The sequence below is a fragment of the Aptenodytes patagonicus genome, chromosome 3 (genome assembly GCF_965638725.1).
Source record: "Aptenodytes patagonicus chromosome 3, bAptPat1.pri.cur, whole genome shotgun sequence".
Classification (NCBI taxonomy): domain Eukaryota; kingdom Metazoa; phylum Chordata; class Aves; order Sphenisciformes; family Spheniscidae; genus Aptenodytes; species Aptenodytes patagonicus.
Window position 1 is genome coordinate 29,702,224 of NC_134951.1, and position 19,264 is coordinate 29,721,487.

Here is a 19,264-nt window from a genome sequence, read left to right on the forward strand (position 1 = left end):
AAAGTATTTTCTCTAAATATGAACATGAGCAAATCTTTACAGCAGTTTCTGAACATTATATACTATGCTCATTAATTAAATATCAACTCTGACAGCAGACACATTTTTATTTAATGTGAGTTCTACATGTATTCAACCTTGGGGGGGGAGGGAATCAAAGCAAGTTATGTTAAGTAATTATACAACCTGTTTCTCCAGAGAAATGTCTGGGCTAGACAGCTGGCGCTGAAACAGCAGATTAAATTTAGAACTAAAGGGCCATGCAGTGAAGGTGAACTCGCAGCTTTTAGTTCTCTGTTGACTAAAAGCTGTACATGTTGTTAAAATGATGTGCTCTGTCCCTGAGGCAAAGTTCACTGCTATTCAAAAGAAAGATGTTGAAAAGTGACTTTCGTCCCTAGAAAGCCTCTATTTCTAATCCATGAGCAGCATACTGATGCCACGGGATGATCTAGCGCTATCCCTCTCAAGGTCATTTCCCTGTCCTCAACACGGTACTTAAAAAAAAAAAAACCCTACTAATTTTTTTTCATTTGCCTTAGCTGTGGTGCTACAGCCATGACAGTCTAATGCCAGAAAAGAGTCAAGCATTGTAGAAAGAAATCATGTCCCTTAAACTTGGACTCATTTTAACTTCAAATGCAAGTATTCAAACAGATCACCTTGGGATATCAGACAGCAGCATTTCAACTCCCCCATGACTCCTCAAAGACAAAGTACATGCATAAATCTCACGATTTAAGAGCCTCCTTATTATATGTAACGCAGCTGCATCCTGAAATCAAACATTTAGTAAAAGACACGATCACTGCTATAGTAATGAGTCATCCAGACATCATAGAAATATCAACTGACCTTCATGAGATGCTGATTTATCCATTTTGTGAAGGTCTTCTTTTGTACTTTGTCCCGCTCATCTGGAGGTAAAAAGGAAAAAGAAAAGGGTTTAACAGCTCTACAAATGACGCAGAAGATTTTTTTTATGGACAGCTTTAGAAAATTAGCATTCTTATTAGAATTAGTTTACAAACAACAGCCTGTAAAAGCTCTGAAATGTCTAATCAAAATAACAGCATGCAAATGTTTTTGCAGTACACCACAGTATGTCATGTAAAAGTTTCTTGAGCAGAAGTTCCAGGTGAGTTCCTCCAGGGCAACAGCCCCACTGGTACAATAGCAGCACTACTAACAAAAATATAACTTCCTAGGAGAAGTCAACCATTCCCTAAAATGTACTAAAAAGATCAAGGCAAACTTTTAAGAGCTATAAAAACTACTTATAGCCTCCAAAATCCAATTAATTATTATTTACCAATAGAAAATCCCGTACTATAGGAAAGCCAGCTTTTTTAATCACTATGCTTTTCGACTGGAATATCACCCTTGTTTCAACATGCAAGGATGAGCTACAGCTTCAGTCAGAGAAAGCACTCTCTTTCTTTTAATCCTGTATAATATAAACAGGGATGTCCGCTAACCCAGATATGGGACCCAGCCACTGCCAGCAGTTTGCTCCCTGACATGGCAGTTACCATCAACAACTGCCCACAAAATATTGAGAAGAAACAATAAAAGCAATAGACTCGGGGTAAGAAAGCATCCCACTTAGGGATGGGAAGTATATACATGTATTCTACAGAGCCATGTTAGAGAAACACTAACCACCACTCCAGTGCCAGAGTTACCTCCACAAACCTATGTACGGTCACTAGCCAGTACAACTGCTACAGAGCCCATTCACAGTCCCGGAGCTCCCTGGAGCAGGAGATGCGGTGCATTAGGACCAGGACCATCTCTGCAAGCCTAAAATACCAAGACCCCTTAAGACCCTGTACAACAAAACTGCAGCTGTTTCATTGACTCAGGCTATTTGTAGTGTGGCTGAGAATAAGCAATGAGCTCAGGTAGCAAAACAAGACCCCTTCTGCAGCTACTGCCATCACTAGAAGACTGAATCAGATCCAGTATTTTACATAAAAAATACTGGGTTTAGATTGGTCGAAGGTAACAGAAGTAGTAGGGGAAAAAAATAATCATGGAAAGTCCATATTCATGGACTTTCAAGTCTCTGGTATGATACTCAGGTCTTTCAAAAAATGGCATGAGATCATACAAGAATCCATCCTGGGTAGCTATGCAGGTCCTAACAGTAGTGAGAAATTAATATTTGGGAACAAATGCAAAAACAAGACAAGCAAAAGCCTGTGAAGCTTTTGTATACTCCTCCCTTATGTGACTCACAGACTTTCTACATGCTTATACATATCTTTGCATTTAAGAGTCATAGATGCATGTTTGTTTCTGTTATTTTTTTCCAATCCTTTTTTAACACACTTATAACTTTTGCAGCCACAGTTCTCTGTGGCAATGAGTTCTTCAGGTAGTATGCGCAGTGTACGTGTACATTTGGCTCTGTACAGAATAGTAGCTGTTCCCCAAATGCCTTTTCCACGCCACTCTTCCAAGCTTCTGGCATATGCTTTTTCACCCCTTCGCAGCTCCACAGTCTCTTATTCTAGTTGAGGACCCAAAAAAGGGGATTAAGAGACAAACTAAAGAGCAAAGCAGCAGTATTGGAGAGAAAAATCTGGCAGATTAAGAAAACCTTTAGCTATATATACATTTCCCTATAGCCTTCATCTAGCAAGACAGCATTTCCAACATCAGTAATTTGTCCTAATAAGGTGGAAGCTCTGGTTTGGTAGATGTAAAGAACAGAAAACCTCAGAACTAAAAGAAATCCAGAAATACTTTCACTTGTAACTGTTCCATTATAGGTAGCTGTTTTAAAAGGAACACAAGTTTTCCGAATTGGGTATTTAATATTCCAGTCCACAAGTGTACAATGTGTCTTTCTTCCCAAGGTAGCCTCAGCTAGTTTTGACTAACTACCACAAAAGTTTACACTTTAGGAAATGTTACTGCGACAACAGTTTAAAAAAAAAAAAAAAAAAGTTAAAAAATCCACTTCCTCGTATCTTGTTAGAACATGCAGTGACTATTAATTTCAACTCTATTTTCAATTAAAATGCCAACATATGTAAAAGAAGTGATGCTTACTATCCATATTCCTTTTATATATGCATACATTACACACACATACTGATAGAAAAACTCTATACCTGACACACACAAATGTGTAACACGGATGAAAACTGTCACCTGTCATGTTGTGAAAAACACCAGGGTTAAAGGAAAACAAAACCAAAAAACCAAACACCACACTTGTGATTTTTAATCAAAAAAAAAAAAAAAAAAAAAAAAAAAGGCTTCCAGAGAAGCAAATGCACACTAGGAGGAAAACACAGTGCAACAGTATTCAATGTGCTGGAGCTCAGAGCAGAACATACCGAATCAAACCCCCCAAATGAAGTAGAAAACAGGCAGCTTACTACAAAAGAAACACCAAACTAAGGAAGGAAACCCACCGAAAGCCTCTTGAGAGAGCTTCCCCCACGGAGAGCTCTGCTCTCTCCCGAAGGCAGCCCTGCCACCCTGCCAGCCCAGCGGCACACGTTACTGACCCATGCAGCACATTACTTCCACCAGCTTTGTGCTCCAGTCCTTTTCATCTTCAGCAAACTGTCTCATTCTTCCCTTCGAAACTTCAGGGTTTCTTTTCTTTTCAGGGAAAGGAGAGCCAAGGAGTGACCAGGGCTTCTCCCAGCTGACAGAAAGTAGCAACTCCCATTTTTAAAAAAAACAGGAGCAAACAGCCCATCTGCTGTCACAGCAAGCAAAATTGCGAGCCCTCTGGATTTAACTCACAATAAGAAGTAAATTAAGCATCTATGTTTGTTTGTTTTGAACTTTTAGGTGCATTAATACAGATTTGAGTACAAATGTTGAGCTTTTCAAACCAGGAAGTCTGGTTTTTTTCCTCTACCAGCAGTGAGTAACAAAGAGCGAGCGTCACCTCGAAACGAGCAGCAGCAGTGCTGTTTAAGCCAAGGTAATTTAAGAATACAGGTGAGGCAGGACCTGCAGAAAGAAAACACATCTTCCTAGATCATCTGATCTGTAGATCATCACAATAAACCCTCAATGGTTAATTAATCAACTTGAGTTTCTCTGCTTTTACTTGTTATTGCAGACACATATATTGCAAACATTATTCTGATACATCAGACATACAAACTGAAAGTCTCTTACGCTTTATATGCCTGGAAAGTACTGCAACAAGATGTCTCCAGTCTTAACAGATTGACACCTACTTTATGAACCTACACTACAACACAGCAGCATCTAAAGAGGCTCCAGATTAGAAAATTTGGACTTAAAAATCAGTTGCCACAACTAAGGTATCTCATTGCATGTTCTTGTACTTCCTCAATCCCAAGGACAAATTCAGGGGCCAGATCCTCATAACACCGATGCCTCCTTCCACAAATTCCTATTGCCTGCATGGATCGTAATGTCTGCAAACTAGACTGGTTTCTCAAGAGGATGGGTTTTCTACCAGAACTACACCAAAGGCAACAAGTGGCACAGACACCTCTTGAACGCTCTTCTGGGGAGAAGCTGCTAAGTGGTCCTCTCTGCCTGAAAGCAACCTGAAACCATCTCTGAGCAACTGCACCAGATGCCACTAGTTTGAACAAGCAGAATAGTGCACTTGTGTCTCCACACTGACATGAGGAAAGGCAAGAAGAGCGCAAGAGTACAAAACCCCTCAGATTTCTCGATGAGCTGCAAATTTCTGTGCTTCTTTCGTCATTCTAATGGTGAAAATACCAAAGTTTGGATTTTCTCCATCTAGTGACAGACTTGCGAAAAATCTCCATTTTTTAGGCAGCTTTTTGCATTGCTAAGTTACGTTTGCTTCTCTGCTGATATTTGTTTGCCTACAGGCATAGCTAGATAGGCAACAGGTTTTTCTACATTAGTCCAGGTATTTACATATGCCCTGATAGGCCTTATTCCTTACTCATGTATAAATGCACTAGTTTTTCTGCACATATTTTTTCTACTTACAATACCTATTTATATTAAACTCAAAAAGCTGTGTTAAAAGAACATTATTAAGGTTGCAAAGTGAAGCACTCAGAAGTGGAGTTAAAACTGGAATTAAAACTGGCTGTGAAACCATAATACAACCTTCTTGGGAATATATTTTAAGATATTTAATCAAAAAATCATTTATTATTTTTTACGAGACTACTGTCTACTGCATAGAAGGGATGCTACTCATTTAAGGAATAGTTATTCAATAATGTATTTCATATTGTTGTTGAATACGGAGCACCAAACCTATTCATTCACCATTTTTCAAGCTCTGAAGACAAAATTCATTTCACAATAGGTTTTCCTCTGGTATTCCTAATATTCCCTCTGCAAACTAGGCCCTGGTATCTCAAACGTCACACTCAGAAAATAGAGCATAATCAATGTATGATCTCTTGGGAAAAAATTTGTTTTATGACACTCACCCAGAATCATAAAGCTATGTAAGAAATAGGGGACAAATCCAATTCTCCAGTCAGTGCTGAAACGCCTTATCCAGGAGGCCTTGCTCTCTGCTCTTGCAAGCTTGACCTTAACTTCTCACAGGCCTTCCATGTCTGTACCAATTATGCATTCTCGCTCATTAATTAAGAACCAGGGGACATCCAGCAAACCTATCACAATCTGAAACAGTCTCTAGGAAGGTAAAATCTCAGTTCAAAACAAGTCTAGTTTGGAAAGTTAAAACTACAGGATTTTCCATAGGGAACGGTTGAATAACCTTACTAACAGGTAATCTACCATCTTTCATATCATTAGTGGGTATTCTTAATTATAGCTGCGTTTAAAATGCCCCTACCTGTAGGCCTTGTATATCAATTTTGACTATCTGAAACAATGATTCAGTGAAAGCTACCTCTGTTATGAAGAACTGGGATTATCCTCGATCCTGTGTAGTATCCTAAATTAGATAAACTTAGAAATTAATAAAATAAAACTCTATTATACAGTAAAGTGTATGAGTACAGACCTATGCTGCGAACTGTGTGCTATTGCATCAAATTTTCATTAAGACAAACAGCATATAAAATCCTACATACTTTGGCAATGACTTTCGATAACAGAAAAAATATATATCCTTCCTGCTATGAAAATATCAAGGCTGAATCAGCATCCGTGTTTCTAACAAGATGACAGCTATGGTGAGGTCTTGTAGAAATGCTAAAAAAATTCTGAAAAAATAACCTTAAGGGCCTTATATGGGGATTTCTGCATATTCAACCCCGCTACAATAGTCAAGATAAACGTTGAGTCTGCAAGCATTACAATTCCAGGACCTGCTTTTGTGGGGTCAATATTTACTGTATGAGAAGAACTACAGGAAAACAGGGAACTCCCAAGTTATTTTCAACAGTTTCTAACTTTACAGAAAAAAAAAAAAAAAAAACCCAAAAAAAACAACACACCAAACCTCTACGAAATACTTAACAATTTTGTCACCCAGAACTAGAACAGCAATATACATTTAGTGTTTTGTCATGAAAGATTAGCTTCTCGGCTAAAGGATCTCTACTAAGTTCTTGTTATCTTCACCCCCAAAAGTCCTGGGTAAATATGACAGTTTTCTCAGAGTTAGCTCACCTGACAACCCAGCTTTTTCTTAGGTATTTGCTTCCTCTAACAGACCATATTCTGCTACAGATAGTGCTTTATGTTTTATATTTCAAAAGAATACTTCATGCATTTTAATATATAACGGTGCTATTCTTAAATCAGCTGTTCTTGAAGAGCAGGAGACGTTTGTCAAGCTTAAAAGCAACATTTTATATTTTACCACCTCTGTCATTTTTTAAATTTGATCAGCTTCCCCTTGGATTTATGAAATCAGAACTTGTAACATTTCTTGTTCATGGCCCTGTTGGTGTCCACGTATCAGGACAGCTTGGGGAACAGCACTAGCAGTTTGCAGGAGCTTGCCTTGGAGACAGCATCACATTACTTCTTTTTTTAGAAGGACTGAATGGAGGCCTTGTCAGCCAAATACAAAATAAGAGGATAACTGGAGACAGACTGGTAAGGTATACAGTTTAGACAATACAGAGGAAGATAGTAAGAGCATGAAGCAAGGGAGAGACGTGGTCCACATGTGAGAAGGATGAATGAAAAAAAAATATATATAGTTTATGAGTCTAGACAGTGAAATCTGGATAAGAGAATTCAGGATAGACATAATGATGGGGTTTCACCCTGTTGGAAGAACTGTCAAAAAATCAAAAGGCACAGCAGGACAGACAAGGATTCTTACAAAAAGGATATATCCTACTATTTAAGAAATGTAAGCAAAGTTAATGCTGTTGGGCATTCGTAAGTAAGGCCCAAACTCTTGAAATGCATTGCCTAATTGAGGCTCACTTCTTAAAAATGATGAAAACCTAAAACTCTCTTTTAAAGTCTTATTTCATTCAGGTAAAATTCCTTCATTTCTCTTTCTCATTTACTGCTTATTGCCATCATTTCCTCCCTCGTGACAAGCTTGAATTCCAACTCACCCGGCTCAGAGATGTGAAGTTTCAACTACCACTGACGTGTTCCACGCATATACAAAGGAGCATGAATGATGCTACCATTGCATATATACAAATGCAGCTTTTCAGAGAGAAAGATAAGGCACAAAGTGCTTCTTTCTCACCATGTTACTCCCAAATGTCTGAAATCTGGAACTGATGCAGTGCCACAGAAGAAGTTAGGTTATGCAAGAAAAATATCCATCAGCAACCAGAGAAATCTAAGGGAAAGTGCTCACGCCCAAAATATTTACTATTTATGTTTAAACCCTATAAGAAAAGCTTGTATTATGTGCTGGTGTTCCCATCACTGTTTGCAGTATTTTTAGCCACAAACCACCCAAGGATGGGAAAAGTACCACTAGATCCTCCTCCTACTTCTACCAAGGCATCCACTACCAGCTGCTGTCAGAGAAGGACACTGGTGAGGCAAAACTCTGGGCTGCCCCAATCTCTCGCAATCAACTGCTACCCTCAAAAATAGAGATATTTGGCAATTGGCGTCACCTGACCTGTATTTTTCCAGAAAATGTATCCCACTCAATTACTGCCTCCTCTGACGAGGTCTGCTTTGATATGGCAAGGTTCGTTCAAAAGAGTGGCTCCTCTTCCACATACTACTATCAGGCAAGCCATCAACTCTTACAAAGTTTCATTTTATATGTCATGTCAGATCATATATGCACATAGTTATTCAAATTTACTCCTACCCTGAGCTTTGCATTGTTAATTTAAATAGCAATAAAATATGAACCTCAGTTAAGGTCTTCTCTTAATTTTTCTGGTTGCTCCAGTTATTCTGTGAAGAATTTAAGTCTCTCTCCAGTTTCCTCTCCTCTGAACAAACAATCAAATTTCTTACACACTGGGGTGAAAGGTCACATATACAGTTGGTCTGATTAAAAAGATGAATCAGAATAAAAATTTTGCCCATTTATTCTGAAATCTGATGCTCCTTCATGCTCTACTTTCATTAAACTGTGGACTACATGCATCAAGAGCTGAGGATGAACTAGAAATTATGTGTTTTTCGTGGAATTACAGTCAAATAAGACCAAACTCAGACCTCACAGAAATGAACAGCTAATCTTTACTAAGTAAAGCCCCCACTGGCTTCTATGTCATTAGGGTTCAGCCTTCATGACATAAAAACAATCAAAGTTTAGGATCCCTGATATATTTTTCAAACAGAATATTTTTCTCTTTCACAAAATAGTATTGCAAATTTTACTTGCCAAATCATTTCTGTGGGTATGCATTTAGCTACAAAAATGCAAATGTTTTCTGAAAAAATGTTCTTTAAAGAAATGACCAATCTAATTTATAGGCAGAATGTGAGCTAAATTTGACGACAGACATAAACACACCAAAGACTGGGAAGTGCTCAATTTTATAAAACTTGCAGGAAAAAACATACTAAAAATGACAAAGACCGAAAATAATCTGGGAAACTTCAGCATTTCATTTTGCTTTACATTCAGTCATCCCTTAAGTGGGCTTCCCAGTGAAGTTGTCTTGACTGCAACAGCTGCAAACAGAATCCAAAGATATCACCCTTTCATCTGCGTTTTACTTAATGCATGTTTGTTCACCCAACTCCAGTGACCCACTTCAGCAGCTTCCCAGCCTTGCAAGTGAAGCAATGAAACAATACTGCAGATTAATTCGTGGCGAGAAGACTTAAAATATTACAGAAGTTTAAATGTTGTGATTTGGAATGATACTTATCTTTGAAACTCTGCAATTCTTCATAACTAAATACCAGGATAATCTGTTTGATTAATATGTCTATTTATTAAAAAGGATAGAACAGACCACAAAATCTGAAATTAATTGCTTTGATATGTTAGCAGTATACTCGCAGTGAAATTAAAAGGCTTGCAAAATAAAAAGTCTTTAGTCACGTGTAAACTGTTCTATTCGCTCTGCCATCAGCTCTTATAAAAGGCTTTGCAAAATACAGCGCTCTGTCTGGAAGATATGTTGCTACCCTGCTGTAAAATGAAATGCAACATTTAGACTCATATCCCCAAAACAATCTGTTAATTGATTAGACGGGCTTACCAGGACTCAAATAGAGTCAACAATAAAATCGTAACATTAGCTGCACCATCCCTGCCAGCGGTACATACACTAGTTGTTCATGTATTGTTTCTTAAACAAAAGACCCAATTCTATATGCAAACAAACAAGCAGTTTCCCGGAGTCTATGCAAGATGAAGATCCAGCAGAACTCCATGAATCAACCAGGAGGAGAAGACTTTTCTGGAGTCCGGGGAGCTCAGGCTGCCCTCATGGCCTGGGTATGCTTGCCTCCTGGCCCCAAGGAAGACCTCAGGCTCCTGCTGACAGACTCTGGACACTCTCTAACAAGCTACTTTGGGTAACTGTAGTAAAACAGCTGTACTTGGGAGCATGAATTTGCACTCTGGTCTTATGAAGACCTAGGCCGCTGTGGCTAAACTCTTCCCAGTTTCCCAACTAGCTGCTTCCCAGGTATATCAGATCATGCATGACAGCATGAATGTCAGACATGTTTGACTGTAACATCAACATTCCTAATCCAGACCAATATAGTCTGATCTCAAGAGATATTTGCTAAAACAGAAAGACAGAAGGCACAACACAGAATACTGTTCTCTGTTACCACCATAGTTTGCAAGAAACAAAATCTCAAATATCAAAACTTTTTGATATTTTTGGAGGTCAGAGTTTAATCCTAATTGCAGATGAAGGAGCAATCACAAAACTCCCATTGACTTTGACAGAGCTATGACCACCTCAAAAATCAAAATAAAGACCACATGCAGACAAAATCACACAAAAAATCTAAACCGTAAGAGTGACTGGCTCACCATTTAGGCTTGTGATATTCTGTAACGCACTGCACCTCAACCCTACAAATGCAAGCAAACATGAAACCACAATAGGCAATAAATGCTTTGTGACCTGAAAATAGAAAAATTTGCTAATTGCACACCCATCTGGTTCAAAAAGAAACTGCACTCATCAAATTCTCACTTGGACCTTTTTTCTGCCACTACTTTCCATCTATGCTTGAAGCGGGATGAGGAATTCAGCAGGCCTAAGCCTGAAACGTGGGGATAACTCAGCTGCGTAAAATCTCTGCAGGTTTGCCCGGATTTACCATCCTACACAGAAGATGCTATGTATACCTTCAACTACTGGAACAAGAATTATACCTCTGATATGATTTGCAGGTATGTAAATTAATGATACCCACACCTGTATGGAAGAAATATTGCTATTTGTGTGCGCACATACATCAAAATCAAAAGGAACCCAAAGGAATCACTTTGTATTCATAGGATCTCAGTCAGCCAGCACTTTGTAATGTTACTGTAGTAAGTAGCTAACTCACACTTAATCAGAAATGTCACATGAAATAAGCTCAAAAAGCATTTTTCTAGTGTCTTCCGGTCCCAGCAATGAGTGCTCCAAAAGGTTTAGAAACACAAATCACACAAGGGTACCAGCCCTGAAAGTTTACAGCTGAAGTATCAAACAAGGAATCAATCACCGATATGAACGGAGGAGAAATAAAATGAAATAATGAAATAACAGCATTTACCTATAGGCCTGTTCCAGTTAAGGAAAAAAAAAAAGGTGATACAGCATTTAACTTTCTTATTTAGGCTTTCAAGAAAAAAAAGTAAATAACCAATTCAGATTAACTAAAGTCATGTAGAAAATATGTCCTACACGGAACTATAGATCTCCACATCTGGATCTTTTCTGACCAGAAAAATCACTCCTGGGTAAGTACTGCACTCGCACAATATCCTGCAAACAAAATTCCTAAAGCTCAGTGACCTTCTTGTGCATTTCCTTTTGTGCAGCCCTCTCTCTCAAGCCCTACAGCAGGACAGATGCTTAACACTACTGCAAAGAGCCCAACAAAGCACAACTCCACAGACGGCAATGAGCAGCACTGAAAAATACTTGTTTTCCAATCTGATTCAGTTTTCAGTATTATTTGATTTCTGCCTTTTATATGAGAGAGAAGGCCCATGTGAAAATGTCACATCCAGCTATCAAGACACGTAAAACCTGCATGTAGTCCAAAAAACTATTTCAGTAGACATCACACTGCTGCGAGGCGTATCATAGCACCTCGTGACTTGTGGCTGTATCACCTTTTTACATCACCACTTCAACCAGAATTTAAACTTTTTTTTTTTTAGTGAGAGATCAGCAAGTTTTAATACAAATTGAAAATGGGTTTCTACAACGCCAGATGACAGCTTATACATTTTAAAATGTTGAAGCAAATTTTAGCAGAAATCCCATACTGGAAAGATGAGCCTAACCAAACAGCAAAAAGCTTGAGAGACTAAAGCCTACTTCATCAATCCAGTGCAAACTCAGGTCGCAGCAATAAGCAGCACTGCACTAAGAAAATTGCAGCCATTTTCCCCAAATCCCCAGAAGTCAGTGGAGATTTACACTGACTCTGTGTTATTTCTGTCCTTTGATTGAGTCCTGCTTCACTTTTTACATCCTCCCTTGCAGAGGGATACATTCCCAGAAATCCATGGAAAGGTCCTGAGAGAAGAAAAGAAGACCCAGAATAGCGTTCCCTTTGCAAACTGTTCAGCCAGCCTTTGAAGTCCCGTGCTTGCAGTGACTGTACTAACTCCAGACTGCCACAGAGCACGAAGAACTAGAGGGAGAGCAGCAATGTTTCTATGTGACACACACAGCCTCTGAACAGCATGGTTTACATCGCCATTTCCTCAATACAAGCTAAGACTGTGAAACTTTAATGTAGCGTACAAAGTACATGAATATACTCACAAGAAGAGTCAAGACAGCTTGAAAATAGGGGATGGGGCAGTGATCTGTGATGCTGAGTTTAGCTAAATCAGTAGGTCTTGCTGTCCCTCTCATCTTCACACACTCTAATACACTTACATTAAAGAAGATTAATTCAGTTTATGTGCGGTGTCAAAATAACTGGAACAAGAATCAGAATCACTGAGCATTAAAAAAAAAAATCTCACCAGCTGATGTTTACACCACAGACATATATGATATTGCTCCTCATTCATCTCCATCAGCACACTCACCCGCTGTTCCCCCTTCAGTTTCACAAACAATAGAAGATTCTCCTCCACAACAAAGAAATGTAAAAATAACGACTACGATGTTTTCTGTGTCGTGGGAAGACAAAGAACACACACACACTCTGAAACCACTATCAGACTTTCAGAGATTTAATGCCAGCTCACATAAAAAAGGTTATTAAAATATTAAAATAAGAAGTATTCCAGCCAATTTAATAGTACAGTATTTAAAGTAGTCCAGCCAATTTAATTTGAAAACTTGGCCTAAAGAACACACTTTATTTTTAAAACAAGCCTACAATAATTTGGAAGTTTTGTTGACCACTGTCCTGGTTTCAGCTGGGATAGAGTTCATTTTCTTCTAGCTGCTGGTATAGTGCTGTGTTTCGGATTTAGTATTAGAGTAATGTTGATAACACACCGATGTTTTAGTTGTTGCTGAGCAGTGCTTACACTAAGTCAAGGACTTTCAGCTTCTCATGCTCTACCGACTCAGAAGGCTGGAGGTGCCCAAGAAGCTGGGAGGGGGCACAGCCAGGACAGCTGACCCAAACTGGCCAAAGGGATATTCCATACCATATGATGTCATGCCCAGTATATAAACTAGGGGAAAGCTGGCCGGGGGGCAACTGCTCAGGAGCTGGCTGGGCATCAATCAGCAGGTGGCGAGGAATTGCATTGTGCATCACTTATTTTGTATAGTCTTTTATCATTGTTGTTGTTGTATTATTTTCCCTTCTTTTTCTGTCCTATTAAACTGTCTTTATCTCAACCCACGAATCTTACTTCCCACGCACCCCCAATTTTCTCCCCCATCCTACTGGGAGGGGAGCGAGTAAATGGCTGTGTGATGTTTAGCTGCCTGCCTGGTTAAACCACGACAATCACTTTCCTTGATTACCACACAAACTCAGAGTCAGAATTTAAGTGTTTCAAATACATTTTGTGTTTCACCAGGAATATAGAACCATAGGATAGTTTGGGTTGGAAGGGACCTCTAAAGGTCATCTAGTCCAACCCCCCTGCTGTGGGCAGGGACATCTGCAACTAGATCAGGTTGCTCAGAGCCCCGTCCAACCTGACCTTGAATGTTTCCAGGGATGGGGCATCCACCACCCCTCTGGGCAACCTGTGCCAGTGCTTCACCACCCTCAGCGTAAAAAACTTCTTCCTTAGATCTAGTCTAAATCTACCCCCCTTTAGTTTAAAGCCATTCCCCCTTGTCCTGTCACAACAGGCCCTGCTCAAAAGTTTGCCGCCACCTTTTTTATAAGCCCCCTTTAAGTACTGATAGGCTGCAATAAGGTCTCCACAAAGCCTTCTCTTCTACAGGCTGAACAACCCCAACTCTCTCAGCCTTTCTTCATAGGAGAGGTGTTCCATCCCTCTGATCATTTTTGTGGTCCTCTTCTGGACCCGCTCCAACAGGTCCATGTCTTTCTTATGCTGAGGACTCCAGAGCTGGACACGGTACTCCAGGTGGGGTCTCACCAGAGCAGAGTAGAGGGGCAGAATCACCTCCCTCGACCTGTTGGCCACGCTTCTTTGGATGCAGCCCAGGAGACGATTGGCCTTCTGGGCTGCGAGTGCACATTGCTGGCTCATGCCCAGCTTTTCATCCACCAGGACGCCCAAGTCCTTCTCAGCAGGGCTGCTCTCAATCCCTTCATCCCCCAGCCTGTGTCGATACCAGGGGTTGCCCCGACCCAGGTGCAGGACCTTGCACTTGGCCTTGTTGAACCTCAGGAGGTTCACTTCTTCGCCCCACTTCTTGAGCTCGTCCAGGTCCCTCTGGATGGCATCCCGTCCCTCAGGTGCATCAACCACACCACTCAGCTTGGTGTCATCTGCAAACTTGCTGAGGGTGCACTCGATCCCACTGTCTATGTCATTGATGAGGATATTAAACAGTACCGGTCCCAATACGGACTCCTGCGGGACGCCACTTGTCACTGATCTCCATCTGGACATTGAGCCGTTGACCACTACCCTCTGTATGCGACCATCCAACAAGTTCCTCACCCACCGGACAGTCCACCCATCAAATCCATACCTCTCCAGTTTAGAGAGAAGGATGTTGTGGGGGACCGTGTCAAAGGCCTTACAGAAGACCAGATAAGACGACATCCGTAGCTCTTCCTTTGCCCACTGATGTAGTCAGCCCATCATAGAAGGCCACTAGGTTGGTCAGGCAGGGTATTTTATTCAATGATATTTTATTCAATATTTTATTCAATTATCTGTTTCCTTCCCATATTCACAGCAGCAATACAGTATCATTTGAATCGTCCATGATAATGACACAAAAACAATTTATCAAGTCCTGCAATAATACTAAAGCTTATTGAACAAGAGGTCAGTGGGTCTTGGTGATTATGTGAGTAAGGGCAGGCACATGTTTCTTCGTTAAACTTACTAACCACATAAATGCCCCTTCCCATCTGATCTAACTGCACCGCCAGACCTAGCTGGTTAGGGATTTTACTCTGTGGTGCAGGCACCAAGGCAGTGCTGGAGGAGCTGGGACGCCTTTGCTCTCCTGATCCCCTAGAGTCTGGGACCTCTAAACTCACCTCAACACATATTTTAGCCGTACTCAAAGGTCCATGGAACTCAGATGACTTCATGTTCATAGCAGCTCCATGCTGCACCATAGATAAGAGAAGTGCCACCATGGATGGAGATTTTAAGGTTTCAAGGAGAAGAAAAGGTCACTTCTGAGAAGTCATTGCCATGCATAAAGAGCAGCCAATAAAGAGCAATACAAGAACAACAGGCAAAGGGAGTTTTGAAAATGGCACTGTCAGAAAAACAGGAAAATTTAAGGAATGAGAAATGATAGGGCAGAGAGGTCTGTGAGTGGTACTGAAGATAAAGACAAGAAGCTTGTACGTTTTATAGTGGAAGAAGAGGATTCCAGGATAGCAATATAGGACGATGATGATTTTAGTGAAAATATATGTTGAAATGACTGGTTAAGCTTGGCATCTCGAGTAGCATAAAGATGGATACTATGGCAGTCAGTACAAGACTGATAGGCTGCAATAAGGTCTCCCCAAAGCTGCCTCTTCTTTAGGCTGAACAACCCCAGCTCTCTCAGCCTTTCTTCAGAGGAGAGGTGCTCCAGCCCTCTGATCATTTTTGTGCTGCACGCACAGAAAGAAAGGCAAGGTTTCAGAAGCACTCTGTAGTCTGAAACTACAGAGTAAGAGCCTGAGAGAGGAGTCGTATGTTTCAGCCTTAGCGACTGGTAAGTGCTCTCAACAGTGACAAAAAACAGGATAAATGGTGATTGAACTTGAGAAATTTTGTGTATCAATATGACAGGGAATTTAATTTTGGCCATATTTCACCCAAGGGGTGGCAAGGCAAACAGGAGATAGAAATGAGATGGGGCAAAACATAGCTGAATCAGCTTCGCTACAGCAACAGATGATGATCCAAGGGTGGATCAGACTGCCCAGAAATACCGAGTGAGAGATAAGGACAACAAGGAGCCATCACAGTCTCAAAGGAGTAAGGAAAAGAACGACAAGGAGAACTTCCTTCAAGGAAAAGCCACTGGAACAACCAAAGAGAGAGAAGAAGCAGGGGAGGAAGAGGAGTGAAGTTAATTGCTTCAGAGTAGTCACAGAGGTCAAACAAGATGAGGAAGGATTTAAAAAAGGAAAGCAAATACAAAGCTCTGAATGTGCCAAAACATTCCCTTCCATTAAACGAAACAGTCACATGTAAAATCACAGCTAAATGCTGGATTTTCCATGTGTATTATTTAAATATTTAAAATATTTAATTCTTTAAGCAAAAAGCTAATGAGTAGGAGCACATTGTGCAATTCTTCCTATTGTCTTGCGTTAAAAGATGAAAGGATTGCAAGCTCTAAAAATGATAACCAAACTAGGTGTATCATGAGCAGAAAGCTGAACCCTGGCATGTTCCAGAGCAGAACAGTTACAGGTGAAACATCTGCTAACAGCAATGCTCTGCTTCACCAAAGCTCCTCAACTAGAATGATTTCTATGGCCAGTGATGAAGTTGAGGTGCTCCTTCCTTAGAACAAGCAACATTTGTGTTATGGTTCAGACTACAGCTGGATACCGGTGAACGTCCCTGGTGTCACTCCAACTGACACTGTTGTACTGGCACTTCTCAGCTTCCCTCCATAAAGTACTCTTGCTCAGTAACACTACTCACAACTAACCCTGCCATTAAGGATCAAAGCACTATCTGGAAAACATTTGGGGTTTTCAGATGAGAGGCAAGGGCTTCTAAGTGAGACACAAAAGCACGGCAGCTTCCCTGCCCAGGCAGTCTAACCCTACTTTTAAAAATTACACAAAGCTAATAAATATGTACTTCCATAATCAGTGAAACCAAGGACAGATGATTTCCTGTAAGTTGATTGACTTTGGTCTGAGAAAGTGCAAGATTCACTTGACATTTCTCCTACAGGCTGGGCAGTGAGAAGGGAGCAAGACTCTTCCTTTCTCCCTCTCATGGCCTCACCTGTCGGTTCTCTGGTGTCTTATAAATGGAGCCATATGAATTCTCTAACACCTACATCCAAGTGCTGCTACTCAGATTAAATGCAAACAATTCAACAAGGGTTTATGTGAGCCTAAGGAAGTATATTTATTCACGAAAGATTTCTGGATACTTAAAACTGTGGGAGCTCCCCACCAAAAGAATCCAGCTACCACAGGAACTCTGGTGTGTGGGAGCTCTGAAGATTTGGATCAAGCATCTAGACCTACTTTGCTTGTGCTCTATTTTACTAGGGCTTTCCGTCTACATTATTTTCAGAAATTCTTTCAACTATTTTATCTACCTATACTTTTTACAGCATAAACACTTTTTGAGCTCAGTCACAAACAAGATCTTTTTCACAAGTCCAGAAATAAAGCCAGAGGCATCTCCCAGCAACACAGCAAAAACATAGTCTCTGTTACAAAGTATGTTTAAAAAAAACCAACCAAACAAAAAAAAACACCAAATAGCATATGCATAAATCTCAGCCCCACTAGTCAGTGACAAAACTCATCTTGACTTCAGAGAGTTCACAATTTTCTTCTCTAAGTAATTCTTTGTGTAGAGGAAATTTTTAAAATAGTAGCAATATTTCTGATGTAACTGAAAGAGAAACGTGGGGAGCTCTGTAACCTGAGGTAACCCACTTAAGAGAAGAACTATCATTAAAAAAAAGGCAGTAAGTACATCATAAACGTAGCTATGATCTTCCTGCCAACTTAAATCCTTGTCCTCGTGTATGACCGTATCAGTCTGCAAAAAGCAAGTGCCGGGCTGATATTCTGCGCTCTGAAATATAATAAGGTAATTCTGAATCTTGTTTGAGGTACTGTACCTTATGGCAATAAATGAAGTAATATATTTAAAACCTTCTTCAAAATTACATTAATATCATTGGTCATAATTGATCCCCAACTCCAGTAGGCACAATTAAAAAACCCAAGATTTTTCCCTCCCAAGACTATTCCTTAATACCTCTGCTGTCGACAATTTTAAAAATGAAATGACAGGAGCACGATCCATCTCGCCGAACTGCAGATGTCCACAGTGCAGATGCATCCAACTGAAGGAGTCACAACAAGATTTCTTTATAAGCAATGGAGAAAAATGAGCTCTTTCAGGACTATTTTTTCTCTGCTAACCAGAAAAAAGACCTACACAGCTAACTCACATTAAAATACCTCCATTTGTTCTCATGAACCCAACCATAAACCCAAAGGATACTCCAACTATTGAACTGGAAGTTAGCCTGGAAAAACCACTCAAATCACTTAAATTTACACATTTTTTGTTTTGCAATTTGTACAATGAACATTTTCAATCTATTTGGTATCCTTTGTTACTGCTAGTCTTAAATTATTAAGTCATTTGAACATTTTCAGTAAAAGGAGAAGTCAAAAACAATCAAATTTGCTTTCCAGACACAATGTGTACAAATACTACAGTTCTTCAACTGCAAAGAAGATTCAATTATCTGAAACGCTTGTGCCCACAGGCTGGGCATCCACGAAGCCAGAGTTAGAAGGGGCTTCCAGCATCTTTCAGATCTGGAAAACTGGAATTATACAAAAGGCTTGTGGATCTCGTCATACCTTTACATCATACTTTTACTGTGACAAATTCCAGCATAAACTGTACTGATACACTGGCTAAGTCAAGCTTGCATTCCAAAATCATTGTACCAAAGAACCTCCTTTTGGATTTAGTTACCTAGCCAGAAGCGTACGGGTACTCAGATTTCATACCAGTTATAACACCAAATGAGGGCACTTGTACAACACCTCTCTTCTGGAAGTGACTGTACTCATTTATGAGCTCCACCTCCCCTTGCTCTGAAATAATTAAGCCTTTTGAGCCTTTCATCCCCAAAGGCTTCAAAAGATTTCTGTAGCCAAATTTTCAGTTACAGTCTTACTCCTGTGTTTTAAAAGCCATACTCTATATTCTCAACTCAGCAAAACATAAATTATTCACTAAAACCTTGACGGCCAATTTCTGTTCTCACTGGACTAAAAATACACATACGCTGACTTCAGTGGTAGTTGATTTTCTTCAACCCTGTAAATCGAATTTCTGTTACATTTCATTTAATCTCATGGGAGGAGGATGGAAAACAATATGGTAGAACACTGAGAATCACGG

At 40.0% G+C, this 19,264-nt stretch overlaps 1 protein-coding gene across 6 annotated transcripts in view; it reads right to left on the bottom strand.

Moving 5' to 3' along the window:
- Window positions 1–19,264, bottom strand: part of DST (dystonin) — a 315,857-nt gene that overhangs the window by 215,215 nt on the left and 81,378 nt on the right. For all 6 annotated transcript variants that reach the window (XM_076332973.1, XM_076332971.1, XM_076332965.1 and 3 more), the window contains one exon: window positions 856–917. In XM_076332973.1, the coding sequence (XP_076189088.1) occupies window positions 856–917 (62 nt within the window). The remainder of the gene's footprint in view (window positions 1–855; window positions 918–19,264) is intronic.